Source organism: Salminus brasiliensis, chromosome 15, assembly GCF_030463535.1.
Source record: "Salminus brasiliensis chromosome 15, fSalBra1.hap2, whole genome shotgun sequence".
NCBI lineage: Eukaryota > Metazoa > Chordata > Actinopteri > Characiformes > Bryconidae > Salminus > Salminus brasiliensis.
In genome coordinates this window covers 31,774,788-31,787,233 of record NC_132892.1, presented here as the reverse complement: position 1 = coordinate 31,787,233, position 12,446 = coordinate 31,774,788, and the positions used below count along the sequence as shown (strand labels likewise).

Below are 12,446 nucleotides of genomic sequence, written 5' to 3'. Positions count from 1 at the left end.
GTTTATAAAATATTAAATATAAAATCAGATAATTATTAGAAGTTTACTGACAGTGTAAAGTTTGATTGTGTATAAACCATTGGCTCTGGTTTTCTGTTCATGTGTCTTTCAGCAGAACGCTCCATGGTTCTGTATGTGGGGGTCGGAGTCGGACTCTGTGGGGTTGCAGCGATTATGGCTGTTGTTGTATGGCTGATATGGTAAGAATGAACATCTGTGTGAACATTTGTGTTATTTTGACGTATTTGAATCCGTTCTCTCCATGTTCCTTTATCAGAGAACTGAAATCAGATCAGATGTTTTCAGTTTAGTCAACTTTCTATTAAAGCTAATAATAAAACATGAGATTCAGCAGGACATGAGACAGAGCAGGACTAACGTTCATAGTAAGGTAATGACTGATCAATAAAAAACCATGCTAATAAAACACTGACTCTTCTCTGAAAGCAGGAACATGAAGAAGAAGAGAAAGGTGGAGGAACACGACTACCAGGTGAGCTGTTAAAGACAGACTGCACAGTTTAGTGTTTTCTGATCTGATTGAGCTCCTGAAGGGCTTGTTTCTGACCTGTCAGGCTGTGGTTAAAAGAGGAGATTCTGATGAATGGATTTAATGAAGGAGTGAATTTATTTAGTTCTGTGTTCAAACTGCTCCTGTTCTCTAACCCTCCTCTCTCCAGAACGCTGACCCTAATGCTCCGGACGACACGTACACGGCTCTTCACCCCATGTCCAGGTCCTCTGATGATGTGTACAACACACTTGCAGTAAGTGTCTCTTCAGAAACACAGTTCACTCAGACATTCAGATTCAGAAAGAACTCCTACAAACACCAAATGTCTTCATTTCTCCTCCTCTGCTTCATTCTGTCTTTCCCTCAAACAGACTGTTGATTCCAGACCTGCTGATGATGTCTACACAGCTCTGGATCCTCAGTGCAGATCTCCTGAGTACGACACTCTAGCAGTGAGTGAATCTACTTGTACTGATGACTGTTTTGGAGCTCCTGGAAGATCCAGTAGACCTTGACCCACAGCAAGTGTTTTTCACAAGAGATGAAATAGAATTTAATAATTCTGTCTTCATACTGTGGCTATATGTGTCTTCTGTTCTACAATATATCAAATGTTTAAGTCGTTTGTGGATATCCCTTCTTTCCTTTCTTACCCCATCATTTATTGATATATTTTATATGTATATGTATTTTGTTATTATCTATTATTTAGCAAGACTGTGCTTCATTGTGGTGCATATAAAAATATAAATATTTATTGCTAAATAAATAAAGCTATTGCTAGTTATGACCAGATTTCACAGAATATAATTTAGGTTAATTCTCGTAAAATATGCATTCATGTTTTTCTTTTTGAGCATTAATATTCTCTGTGCCGGTTACACCTAATATTGAGTTTAATATAAGTGGGCTAATATGTGTTTTTGTTGTTTTACTTGCATTTCATCTCATTTCTCACAATAACATTCATTTCTTACCTATTTGTGGAAAATACTTTAATAAAAAGGGTTTAATATTGACTGTATATTTAGGTTATTTGAACTTTCATTCTGAATATCAAGCCTAAAATGTGCAGGATGAGGTGAACTGAAGAGCTAATCTGATTCTTTTTAAAGCCGACCTACTTTTACTGCTTCAGGATCGAAGCTCAGGAGAATAGCGTTAGCACTAGCTAACTAGCCCAGCTCCATGTTTCCACTGTAGGACGAAAGAAATCCCATCAGAAAGCTGAAGTGATGTTTTCTAAGCTTTGTGTAAAACGGTCAGCAGTTCACAGAGTGCTTCTGACAGACTTTTAGTCGCTAATATTCACAGAAAACTCTGGTTAGCTCCAAACAACATGACTTTCCAGCCCAAATCCTCTCCAACTCAGAGGCATGGTGCCAACGGGTTCATGTTTATCTGCTCCAAAGAGTCCTAATCTATTGGCAGTACTTCTGTACAGTGACTGGACAAGCTGTGTCTGTGTGCATTTGCACATCTCTGTCAGCAATGGGTGCACTTTAAAGTAGCTGAATGCAATAATTAGAAAGGGTGTCCACAAACATTTGGAGACTTTCTTTTTCTTCCTCTTCCTAAATTTAAACGAGACTACTTCTGCTCTCCAGAAGCACAGAAGTCACTGTTTCTTTTTACTGATAAACGTTGATCAGAAATCAGATTCCGGCCCACTGTGAATCATCAGCTTTCCATTAGCTGAAGTCAAAGCTGAGTACTACATAATGATGATGATGATGATGATGATGATGATGATAATGAAGATGAACAGAATGGGGGAAGGTGCAGCTTTCAGTGCTCACCACTGAAGAAACTCAACACAATCATCACCAACCTCTGACCCATACAAGTGTGAGAGCTGTAGTGTTTTTAGCATTGGCACTCAGGAACTGGCCGGCCTTATCTGATCATGCTAATGAGATGTGCTCTCAGAGTGTGGGGTGTTCAGAGAAAGGTGGGTCTATTGAGAGGAAAGGAAAAAGTCACCCACACTGACTACAGAAGACAAGCAGATCTTTAATTTAGCTGTTATTGAGATCAGTCTCTTGTAAAATGTGTTGTGGAAGTAAGGACTGATTCAGAGACAGCAGGAAGATCGTCAGCAACACTCGTCAGCGTATGTAGAAAGAAGTCAGCAACACTTTAACCACACACAGTCCGACAGTTTAAACTGAGGAAGCTCCTCCAGTTCTCTGCACTCAGTCTCTGAGCTCAGGAGAGGAGCGTCGCTTAGTGAAGGTAGGAAAATAATCTTGGTCTTATTAAGAGATTTATTAAAGAGGCATAAATTTATAGTTAACAGATGAACTGGTAGGAACATTTGCATAGTTGTAAGTTCGTGTTTGACCTCTTATTGCTTGTGACTCTAAACATTATACTTTTAAAACAGCTCAAATTGGCTAGTTATTAACCAATTGGCTGTTGGACTGAACACTCACTGGGTGAACTACTCCAGAAAGATGGGTTGGTCCTTTAATCTGGCAAGATGGATTACTCATTTAGCCCATGCTGTGTTTTGTATAGACTAGAATGCTGGGTAAACATGATCCCATAATCCAGTCATTTCTGTATAAGTATTGTTTAATATACAATTAATATTTCCAACACCTTTTAACAAAAGGCTTATTAAAGCTCATCCCCCAAAAGTCCAATAAATATACACCAATCAGCCATAACATTATTACCACCTGCCTAGTATTTGTCTAATACTGAGTAGGCCCACAAGTGCCACCTCAACTGATCTGAACATTTGAGGCATCGACTCCACAAGACCTCTAAGGGTGTCCCGTGGTATCTGGCACCAAGACGTTAGCAGCAGATCCTTGATCCTTGTAAGTTGTGAGGAGGTACCTTCATGAGCATCAATGAGCCTTGAGCACCCATGACCCTGTCACCAGTTCACCAATGATCCTTCCTTGGAGCATATTTGGAAGGTACTGCCCCCTGCATACCAGGAACACCCTACAAAACGGGCCTGATGTTTTGTCCGTTCTGTTCATCTAGCCTAATGTTATTGTCGCTGAATTCAAATCCTTACAGCAATGCTCCTCCAAAATCTAGTAGAAAGCCTTCTCCGGACAGTAGAGACAGTTACTCCAGCAAAAGCAGAATGAGCTTTTTTACTAAACTGAGTGTAAAAACAGGTTATTGACAAACTAAGTTCCAAGTTATATACATTTATCATATTCGAATGGGGGGTCCATTCAGAGTTCTGTAGAACAGCCAATGATTTGTCCGACCAGCGTGCAACCTCCATCTGTACCGGATCGTCCCGCTTCAGCCTTATATCTGGGCGGCCTGGTCCAACTTGCCAAACAGTGCAAGAGATTGAGCCAGAAAGCTTTTCGGACTAAGTGACCACTTGGATATGTGTAAGTGCAGCCTACGGTCACTGTAGCCCCTTTTGAGAACAGATAGATTTAGGGTTGTAATTCACATTCCAGTCCTAAGCAATAACTCCTGAAACACAGAAATGGAGACTCTGTGGGTCTCCGTCTGTAAAACTGCTGCAGAAAGTCTCACTTTAGCTCATTTCTAAACCCAAGACTCTTAACCAAAGATGGCGGCAGGGTCCAACTTGCCAAAGATTGGTCCTTTTGGCTGTCTTGAATGAAGTGTAGCAGTAGTCCAGTGTCCTGTTGCCTCTGGTGGGCAGGTAATGCTGGTAAAGGTTTGGTTCTGTTGAAGTCCCCAACCACGATAAGTGTAGCCTCTCAGTGACATACCTGAAACTGTGTAATTGATTTGTGAAGCTCATACAGTGGTGGTGTCCATGTTTACCAATGTAAACTCTCAAGGAAGGTAGAAAGGATGGAACTTGAGGGCAAGCAGTTCCAGGTGTTTGTCCTATGTTCATCCAAAGGTGTGATAGGAGCAGTCATGGTGGCAGCCTACTTCACTGCCGCCATCTTGAATTCCTATATGGACAAAAGTACTGCTCATTCATTGTTTCTTCTGACATCAAGGGTATTAACAGGAAGTGAAGTAACAGCATGTATGAACATGTAGAGCTCTTTGTACAGCAGAATGAAGGTCATCTATGATCTGATTGTACAGGTTAAAGTGATGATGTCACTCAGAGTGTGTCTGACTGTTCCTCTGCTGTTTCTGATCTTCATCTCAGGTAAATAACTCTACTTTGTATAGAAGAGGTTTTGTATGTGTTTGCGTTCATGGTTAACAGTTGTGTTTTCTGCAGTGTGTGTGTGTGTGTGTGTGTGTGAGTGTTTTCATGGTTAACAGTTGTGTTTTCTGCAGTGTGCTGGTTTCTGCTCCTCTGCAGCTCCTCCTCCACTCTACTGCAAGAGCTGTGGATCTTCTCACTTTGTGCTTTTAGCTCCAAACGAGCTCAGCTTATTACAGCTGATTATTCCAAACTCAGCTGAAATGAACAGCCTTAGAAATGAGCTGAAGTGAGACTTTCTGCAGCAGCTTTACTGACTGAGACCCACAGAGTCTCCATTTACACACTTATGGATTCTGTGTTGCAGGAGCTGTTGCTCAGGATTGGAGAGTGATATACAAGCCTAAATCTATCTGTGCTCTAAAGGGGTCTACAGTAGACATGGGCTGCACTTATATCCGAGCGGTTACACAGTACAAAAAACCTTTTGGACTAAATTCTGGCCATCAGGTGAAGAACCTCCTGACCTGTTAGAGGATCCAGAGTACAGAGGCAGGGTTCAGGACCTCGGAGATAAAAACAGTTACTGCCGCCTCAGACTGAGTGATGTGAGAGAAAAGGACCAGGGAAAATTCTACTTCAGATTTCTTACAGATAAAGGAGGAAAGTGGCTGGGTACAGATGGAGTAGATCTTTCAGTCACAGGTAAGCTCCATCAGCAGAAATAAGACACTGTACTTCATTCACTGGTGAACAGGATTCCTCCAGCACTTCTGTAATATAATCACATCAGTCCTTCAAACCACACCTGAAGAACACTGCTTAGAACTGGAGAACCAGAATCCACAAAGCATCTCAGAGTAAGAGAGCTGATCTAGGATCACTTTCTGTGAGTGAGATCTTCATAAACAGGACTGGATCTGATCCTAGTTCAGTATTTTAATTGAGTGATCAGGGTTTAGGTTTAGGTTCACTTTAAATTCTTCTTTAAGTTTGATTTCTTCTTTAAGACACCAATGAGTTCTGACCCATTCATTCAGTTAATGTGAGTATGATGCAGTAGAAGTGGGTTTGTCTTGTTGGCAGGTCTCCAGGTGGAGGTTCCTGAGAGAGTGATAGAGGGAGGTAAAGTCACTCTCACATGTAAAACCACCTGCATTCTGACTGACAGACCAACATTCACCTGGTATAGAAATGGAGCTCCTTTATCCTCCAGAACTGACCAACTCCACCTGCAGTCTGTCAGCAGGGAGGATGGAGGCAGGTATCACTGTGCTGTAGAGGGTCAGGAGCTTCACTCTCCTGAGGTCACTCTTAATGTCTTGTGTAAGTACAGAATTATTTATTCATTGATAAAAACGTGTCTCTATATCAGAGTAAAAGTGCTGAGCTAGGATTACTATCCAGCACTGAGATCATAGATCACCCTCATCCTAATTTTCAGGATTGCTTTTCTTTGTCTTCCAGATCTCCAGGTGGAGGTTCCTGAGAGAGTGATAGAGGGAGGTAAAGTCACTCTCACATGTAAACCAAGCCTCACTCTGACTGTCAGACCAACATTCACCTGGTACAGAAATGGAGCTCCTTTATCCTCCAGAACTGACCAACTCCACCTGCAGTCGGTCAGCAGGGAGGATGCATACAGGTATCACTGTGCTGTAGAGGGTCAGGAGCTTCACTCTCCTGAGGTCACTCTTAATGTCAGATGTAAGTACAGGTTCATTCATTCAGTCTCAGAAAACAAACAGAGCTGAGGGTTCATGCTGAACTGATTGTGCTCTAGTTCAACCCAAAGCTGATGCAGCTTCAGTATCTCTGCATTTCATAAACTGCTGCATAATATTCTCACAACAATCTTGAAAAATGTAGATGTATAGATAAGGTTTAAGATAATCTCACCTGCAAAAACGTATTTTGTTTCTCAACTGCTGACATGCTTTGAATAACAGTAATTCTGAGTTATTAGGTAAGTTAATTATAATAATTTTATATATATTAGATCCTCCAAAGAGCATCTCAGTGTCCATCAGTCCCTCTGGTGAAATAGTGGAGGGCAGTTCAGTGACTCTGACCTGCAGCAGTGATGGAAACCCACCTGTGCAGAAATACACCTGGTTTAAGAAGGTGGATAAAGAGGTTTTGCAGAAATGGACCAATCAGATCTACAGCATCACAAACATCAGCTCTGCAGATAGTGGAGAATATCAGTGCATGGCAAACAACACACAAGGGTCTCGATCATCAGAGTACAAGCCATTAACTGTTCTATGCAAGTTCTTGTTCTGCTTCATTTAGAGTTGAAATGATGAAACTGACATAATCTGAGACGTCATCTCTGTATTTAAAGAAGCTCTACTATCATTATATTTCATAGATCCTCCAAAGAAAGTCTGGGTGTCCATCAGTGAATCAGCTTGGAGCAGTTCAGTGACTCTGACCTGCAGCAGTGATGGAAACCCACCTGTGCAGAACTACACCTGGTTTAAAGAAGGTGGAGGCTCACCTGTAGGATCTGGACTCAGTTACAGTGCTGTACAGAGTGGATCCTACTACTGTGTAGCTCAGAATACATACGGCTCTCAGACAGCAGCTGCAGTGCCGGTCACTCTAGAAGGTGTTTATAAAATATTAAATATAAAATCAGATAATTATTAGAGGTTTACTGACAGTGTAAAGTTTGATTGTGTATAAACCATTGGCTCTGGTTTTCTGTTCATGTGTCTTTCAGCAGAACGCTCCATGGTTCTGTATGTGGGGGTCGGAGTCGGACTCTGTGTGGTTGCAGCGATTATGGCTGTTGTTGTATGGCTGATGTGGTAAGAATGAACATCTGTGTGAACATTTGTGTTATTTTGACGTATTTGAATCTGTTCTCTCCATGTTCCTTTATCAGAGAACTGAAATCAGATCAGATGTTGTCAGTTTAATCAACTTTCTATTAAAGCTAATAATAAAACATGAGATTCAGCAGAACATGAGACAGAGCAGGACTAACGTTCATAGTAAGGTAATGACTGATCAATAATAAATCATGCTGATAAAACACTGACTCTTCTCTAAAAGCAGGAACAAGAAGAAGAGAAAGGTGGAGGAACACGACTACCAGGTGAGCTGTTAAAGACTGCTGTTGAAGAGAAGCTGCACAGTTTAGTGTTTTCTGATCTGATTGAGCTCCTGAAGGGCTTGTTTCTGACCTGTTGAGCTGATTCAGTGGGTTCGAGCAGGGTAAACACTCCACTCTGCAGTGTAGAGGAACTCCAGCAGCTGCAGTCATTACAGATCTCCACCTGTAGATGGCAGTACTGGATAAGACGTGTGTGTAGAGAAGCACAGGTGTAAAGTAAGGGGGCTGTCCAAGGTGCTGATTGAGAGCTCTGCAGTTTGGAGTCTCCAGCACTGTGATTCAGTCTCAGCACCTCCGCTCACAACAACACTTCATGAACATCACAGACCAGAAGAATGAGAGAAAACTGTGATTCTTAAACTTTCAGAAATAGTTTACGAGTCAACAACCAACTCAACGTCTTCACTCTGATGTGTTTTCTGGGAAATGTCTCCATAGTCTTAGTTGAGAACAGTCCTTTACACTGAGCAGTGTTTAGTTCTGTAACATTCTGGATAAAACTGGTGAACATTCCTGCTGGAGCTTCTTGAAGTGAGGCATCAAACATGTCAGGCTGTGGTTAAAAGAGGAGATTCTGATGAATGGATTTAATGAAGGAGTGAATTTATTTAGTTCTGTGTTCAAACTGCTCCTGTTCTCTAACCCTCCTCTCTCCAGAACACTGACCCTAATGCTCCGGACGACACGTACACGGCTCTTCACCCCATGTCCAGGTCCTCTGATGATGTGTACCACACACTTGCAGTAGGTGTCTCTTCAGAAACACAGTTCACTCAGACATTCAGATTCAGAAAGAACTCCTACAAACACCAAATGTCTTCATTTCTCCTCCTCTGCTTCATTCTGTCTTTCCCTCAAACAGACTGTTGATTCCCGACCTGCTGATGATGTCTACACAGCTCTGGATCCTCAGTGCAGATCTCCTGAGTACGACACTCTAGCAGTGAGTGAATCTACTTGTACTGATGACTGTTTTGGAGCTCCTGGAAGATCCAGTAGACCTTGACCCACAGCAAGTGTTTTTCACAAGAGATGAAATAGAATTTAATAATTCTGTCTTCATACTGTGGCTATATGTGTTTTCTATTCTACAATATATCAAATGTTTAAGCCGTTTGTGGATATCCCTTCTTTCCTTTCTTACCCCATCATTTATTGATATATTTTATATGTATATGTATATTGTTATTATCTATTATTTAGCAGGACTATGCTTCATTGTGATGCATATAAAAATATAAATATTTATTGCTAAATAAATAAAGCTTTTGCTAGTTATGACCAGATTTCACAGAATATAATTTAGGTTAATTCTCGTAAAATATGCATTCATGTTTTTCTTTTTGAGCATTAATATTCTCTGTGCAGGTTACACTGAATATTGAGTTTAATATAAGTGGGCTAATATGTGTTTTTGTTGTTTTACTTGCATTTCATCTCATTTCTCACAATAACATTAATTTCTTACCTATTTGTGGAAAATACTTTAATAAAAAGGGTTTAATATTGACTGTATATTTAGGTTATTTGAACTTTCATTCTGAATATCAAGCCTAAAATGTGCAGGATGAGGTGAACTGAAGAGCTAATCTGATTTTTTTTAAAGACGACCTACGTTTACTGCTTCAGGATCGAAGCTCAGGAGAATAGCGTTAGCACTAGCTAACTAGCCCAGCTCCATGTTTCCACTGTAGGACGAGAGAAATCCCATCAGAAAGCTGAAGTGATGTTTTCGAAGCTTTGTGTAAAACGGTCAGCAGTTCACAGAGCGCTTCTGACAGACTTTTAGTCGCTAATATTCACAGAAAACTCTGGTTAGCTCCAAACAACATGACTTTCCAGCCCAAATCCTCTCCAACTCAGAGGCATGGTGTCAACGGGTTCATGTTTATCTGCTCCAGAGAGTCCTAATCTATTGGCAGTACTTCTGTACAGTGACTGGACAAGCTGTGTCTGTGTGCATTTGCACATCTCTGTCAGCAATGGGTGCACTTTAAAGTAGCTGAATGCAATCATTAGAAAGGGTGTCCACAAACATTTGGAGACTTTCTTTTTCTTCCTTTTCCTAAATTTAAACGAGACTACTTCTGCTCTCCAGAAGCTCAGAAAATGACTGAAGCAGCACTGAAATAAAGTCACTGTTTCTTTTTACTGATAAACGTTGATCAGAAATCAGATTCCGGCCCACTGTGAATCATCAGCTTTCCATTAGCTAAAGTTAAAGCTGAGTACCACATAATGATGATGATGATGAACAGAATCGGGGAAGGTGCAGCTTTCAGTGCTCATCACTGGAGAATCTGAGAACATCATCAATCATCACCAACCTCTGACCCATACAAGTGTGAGAGCTGTAGTGTTTTTAGCATTGGCACTCAGGAACTGGCCGGCTTTATCTGATCATGCTAATGAGATGTGCTCTCAGAGTGTGGGGTGTTCAGAGAAAGGAGGGTCTATTGAGAGGAAAGGAAGAAGTCACCCACGCTGACTACAGAAGACAAGCAGATCTTTAATTTAGCTGTTATTGAGATCGGTCTCTTGTAAAATGTGTTGTGGAAGTAAGGACTGATTCAGAGACAGCAGGAAGATCGTCAGCAACACTCGTCAGCGTATGTAGAAAGAAGTCAGCAACACTTTAATCACACACAGTCCAAGTTTAAACTGAGGAAGCTCCTCCAGTTCTCTGCACTCAGTCTCTGAGCTCAGGAGAGGAGCGTCGCTTAGTGAAGGTAGGAAAATAATCTTGGTCTTATTAAGAGATTTATTAAAGAGGCATATATTTATAGTTAACAGATGAACTGGTAGGAACATTTGCATAGTTGTAAGTTCGTGTTTGACCTCTTATTGCTTGTGACTCTAAACATTATACTTTTAAAACAGCTCAAATTGGCTAGTTATTAACCAATTGGATAAAGGATAAAAAAGGATAAAGGTGCACGTATTCGTCACTGTACAGTGTGGACTGTACAGCGAAATGTGTCCTCCGCATTTAACCCATCTGGTAGTGAACACACACTCACACACACACACGTGTTAGGGGCAGTGAGTACACACACACACCCAGAGCGGTGGGCAGCCAACTCCAGCGCCCGGGGAGCAGAGAGGGTAAAGGGCCTTGCTCAAGGGCCCAACAGTGGCAGCTTGCCGAGCCCGGGAATCGAACCCACAACCCTGTTATCGATATCCCGGCGCTCTAACCGCTGAGCCACCACTGCCCCTACTTTTTTTTTTTTTTTTTTTTTTTTTTTTTTTTTTTTTTGGATAAATTGGACAATTGGCTGTTGGACTGAACACTCACTGGGTGAACTACTCCAGAAAGATGGGTTGGTCCTTTAATCTGGCAAACTGGATTACTCATTTAGCCCATGCTGTGTTTTGTATAGACTAGAATGCTGGGTAAACATGATCCCATAATCCAGTCATTTCTGTATAAGTATTGTTTAATATACAATTAATATTTCCAACACCTTTTAACAAAAGGCTTATTAAAGCTTATCCCCCAAAAGTCCAATAAATATACACCAATCAGCCATAACATTATCACCACCTGTCTAGTATTTGTCTGATACTGAGTAGGCCCACAAGTGCCACCTCAACTGATCTGAACATTTGAGGCATCGACTCCACAAGACCTCTAAGGGTGTCCCGTGGTATCTGGCACCAAGACGTTAGCAGCAGATCCTTGATCCTTGTAAGTTGTGAGGAGGTACCTTCATGAGTATCAATGAGCCTTGAGCACCCATGACCCTGTCACCAGTTCACCAATGATCCTTCCTTGGAGCATATTTGGAAGGTACTGACCCCTGCAAACCAGGAACACCCTACAAAACGGGCCTGATGTTTTGACCGTTCTGTTCATCTAGCCTAATGTTATTGTCGCTGAATTCAAATCCTTACAGCAATGCTCCTCCAAAATCTAGTAGAAAGCCTTCTCCGGACAGTAGAGACAGTTACTCCAGCAAAAGCAGAATGAGCTTTTTTACTAAACTGAGAGTAAAAACAGGTTATTGACAAACTAAGTTCCAAGTTATATACATTTATCATATTCAAATGGGGGGTCCATTCAGAGTTCTGTAGAACAGCCAATGATTTGTCCGACCAGCGTGCAACCTCCATCTGTACCGGATCGTCCCGCTTCAGCCTTATATCTGGGCGGCCTGGTCCAACTTGCCAAACAGTGCAAGAGATTGAGCCAGAACGCTTTTCGGACTAAGTGACCATTTGGATATGTGTAAGTGCAGCCTACGGTCACTGTAGCCCCTTTTGAGAACAGATAGATTTAGGGTTGTAATTCACATTCCAGTCCTAAGCAATAACTCCTGAAACACAGAAATGGAGACTCTGTGGGTCTCAGTCTGTAAAACTGCTGCAGAAAGATGGCGGCAGGGTCCAACTTGCCAAAGATTGGTCCTTTTGGCTGTCTTGAATGAAGTGTAGCAGTGGTCCAGTGTCCTGTTGCCTCTGGTGGGCAGGTGATGCTGGTAAAGGTTTGGCACTGTTGAAGTCCCCAACCCCTAACAATGAGTGTAGCCTCTCAGTGACATACCTGAAACTGTGTAAGTGATTTGTGAAGCTCATACAGTGGTGGTGTCCGTGTGCACTATGTTTACTACATGTAAACTCTCAAGGAAGGTAGAAAGGATGGAACTTGAGGGCAAGCAGTTCCAGGTGTTTGTCCTATGTTCATC

The 12,446-nt window shown here is 41.6% G+C and overlaps 2 protein-coding genes and 2 long non-coding RNA genes across 4 annotated transcripts in view; all 4 read left to right on the top strand.

Moving 5' to 3' along the window:
* The window catches only part of LOC140535540 (sialoadhesin-like), a 49,232-nt gene extending 48,727 nt beyond the window's left edge, over positions 1 to 505 (top strand). The window contains 2 exon segments of the mRNA XM_072656940.1: positions 113 to 200; positions 451 to 505. Of these exon segments, the coding sequence (XP_072513041.1) occupies positions 113 to 200; positions 451 to 505 (143 nt within the window).
* Positions 506 to 2,674: 2,169 nt separating this feature from the next.
* LOC140536296 (uncharacterized) lies at positions 2,675 to 5,038 on the top strand. Its single transcript, XR_011977595.1, has 3 exons — positions 2,675 to 2,749; positions 4,568 to 4,634; positions 5,002 to 5,038. It is a non-coding gene; the product is annotated as an uncharacterized lncRNA (long non-coding RNA).
* A 276-nt stretch (positions 5,039 to 5,314) lies between these two features.
* Positions 5,315 to 6,448, top strand: LOC140536295 (uncharacterized). Its single transcript, XR_011977594.1, has 3 exons — positions 5,315 to 5,339; positions 5,721 to 5,960; positions 6,102 to 6,448. It is a non-coding gene; the product is annotated as an uncharacterized lncRNA (long non-coding RNA).
* Positions 6,449 to 6,845: 397 nt separating this feature from the next.
* Positions 6,846 to 8,951, top strand: LOC140535539 (B-cell receptor CD22-like). Its single transcript, XM_072656938.1, has 6 exons — positions 6,846 to 6,903; positions 7,009 to 7,248; positions 7,363 to 7,450; positions 7,698 to 7,740; positions 8,416 to 8,502; positions 8,621 to 8,951. The coding sequence occupies exons 1-6, from the start codon at positions 6,846 to 6,848 to the stop codon at positions 8,762 to 8,764; spliced, it is 660 nt and encodes a 219-aa protein (XP_072513039.1). The 3' UTR covers positions 8,765 to 8,951.
* Positions 8,952 to 12,446: the final 3,495 nt, after the last annotated feature.

What these genes read in the sequence shown, in the direction of transcription:
- LOC140535539 (XM_072656938.1), top strand. Translation starts at nt 6,846, where the DNA reads ATGGCAAACAACACACAAGGGTCTCGATCATCAGAGTACAAGCCATTA. An exon ending in CAAGCCATTAACTGTTCTAT is followed by an intron (nt 6,904 to 7,008) that starts GCAAGTTCTTGT and finishes TATATTTCATAG; the next exon opens with ATCCTCCAAAGAAAGTCTGG. An exon ending in GTTGTTGTATGGCTGATGTG is followed by an intron (nt 7,451 to 7,697) that starts GTAAGAATGAAC and finishes CTTCTCTAAAAG; the next exon opens with CAGGAACAAGAAGAAGAGAA.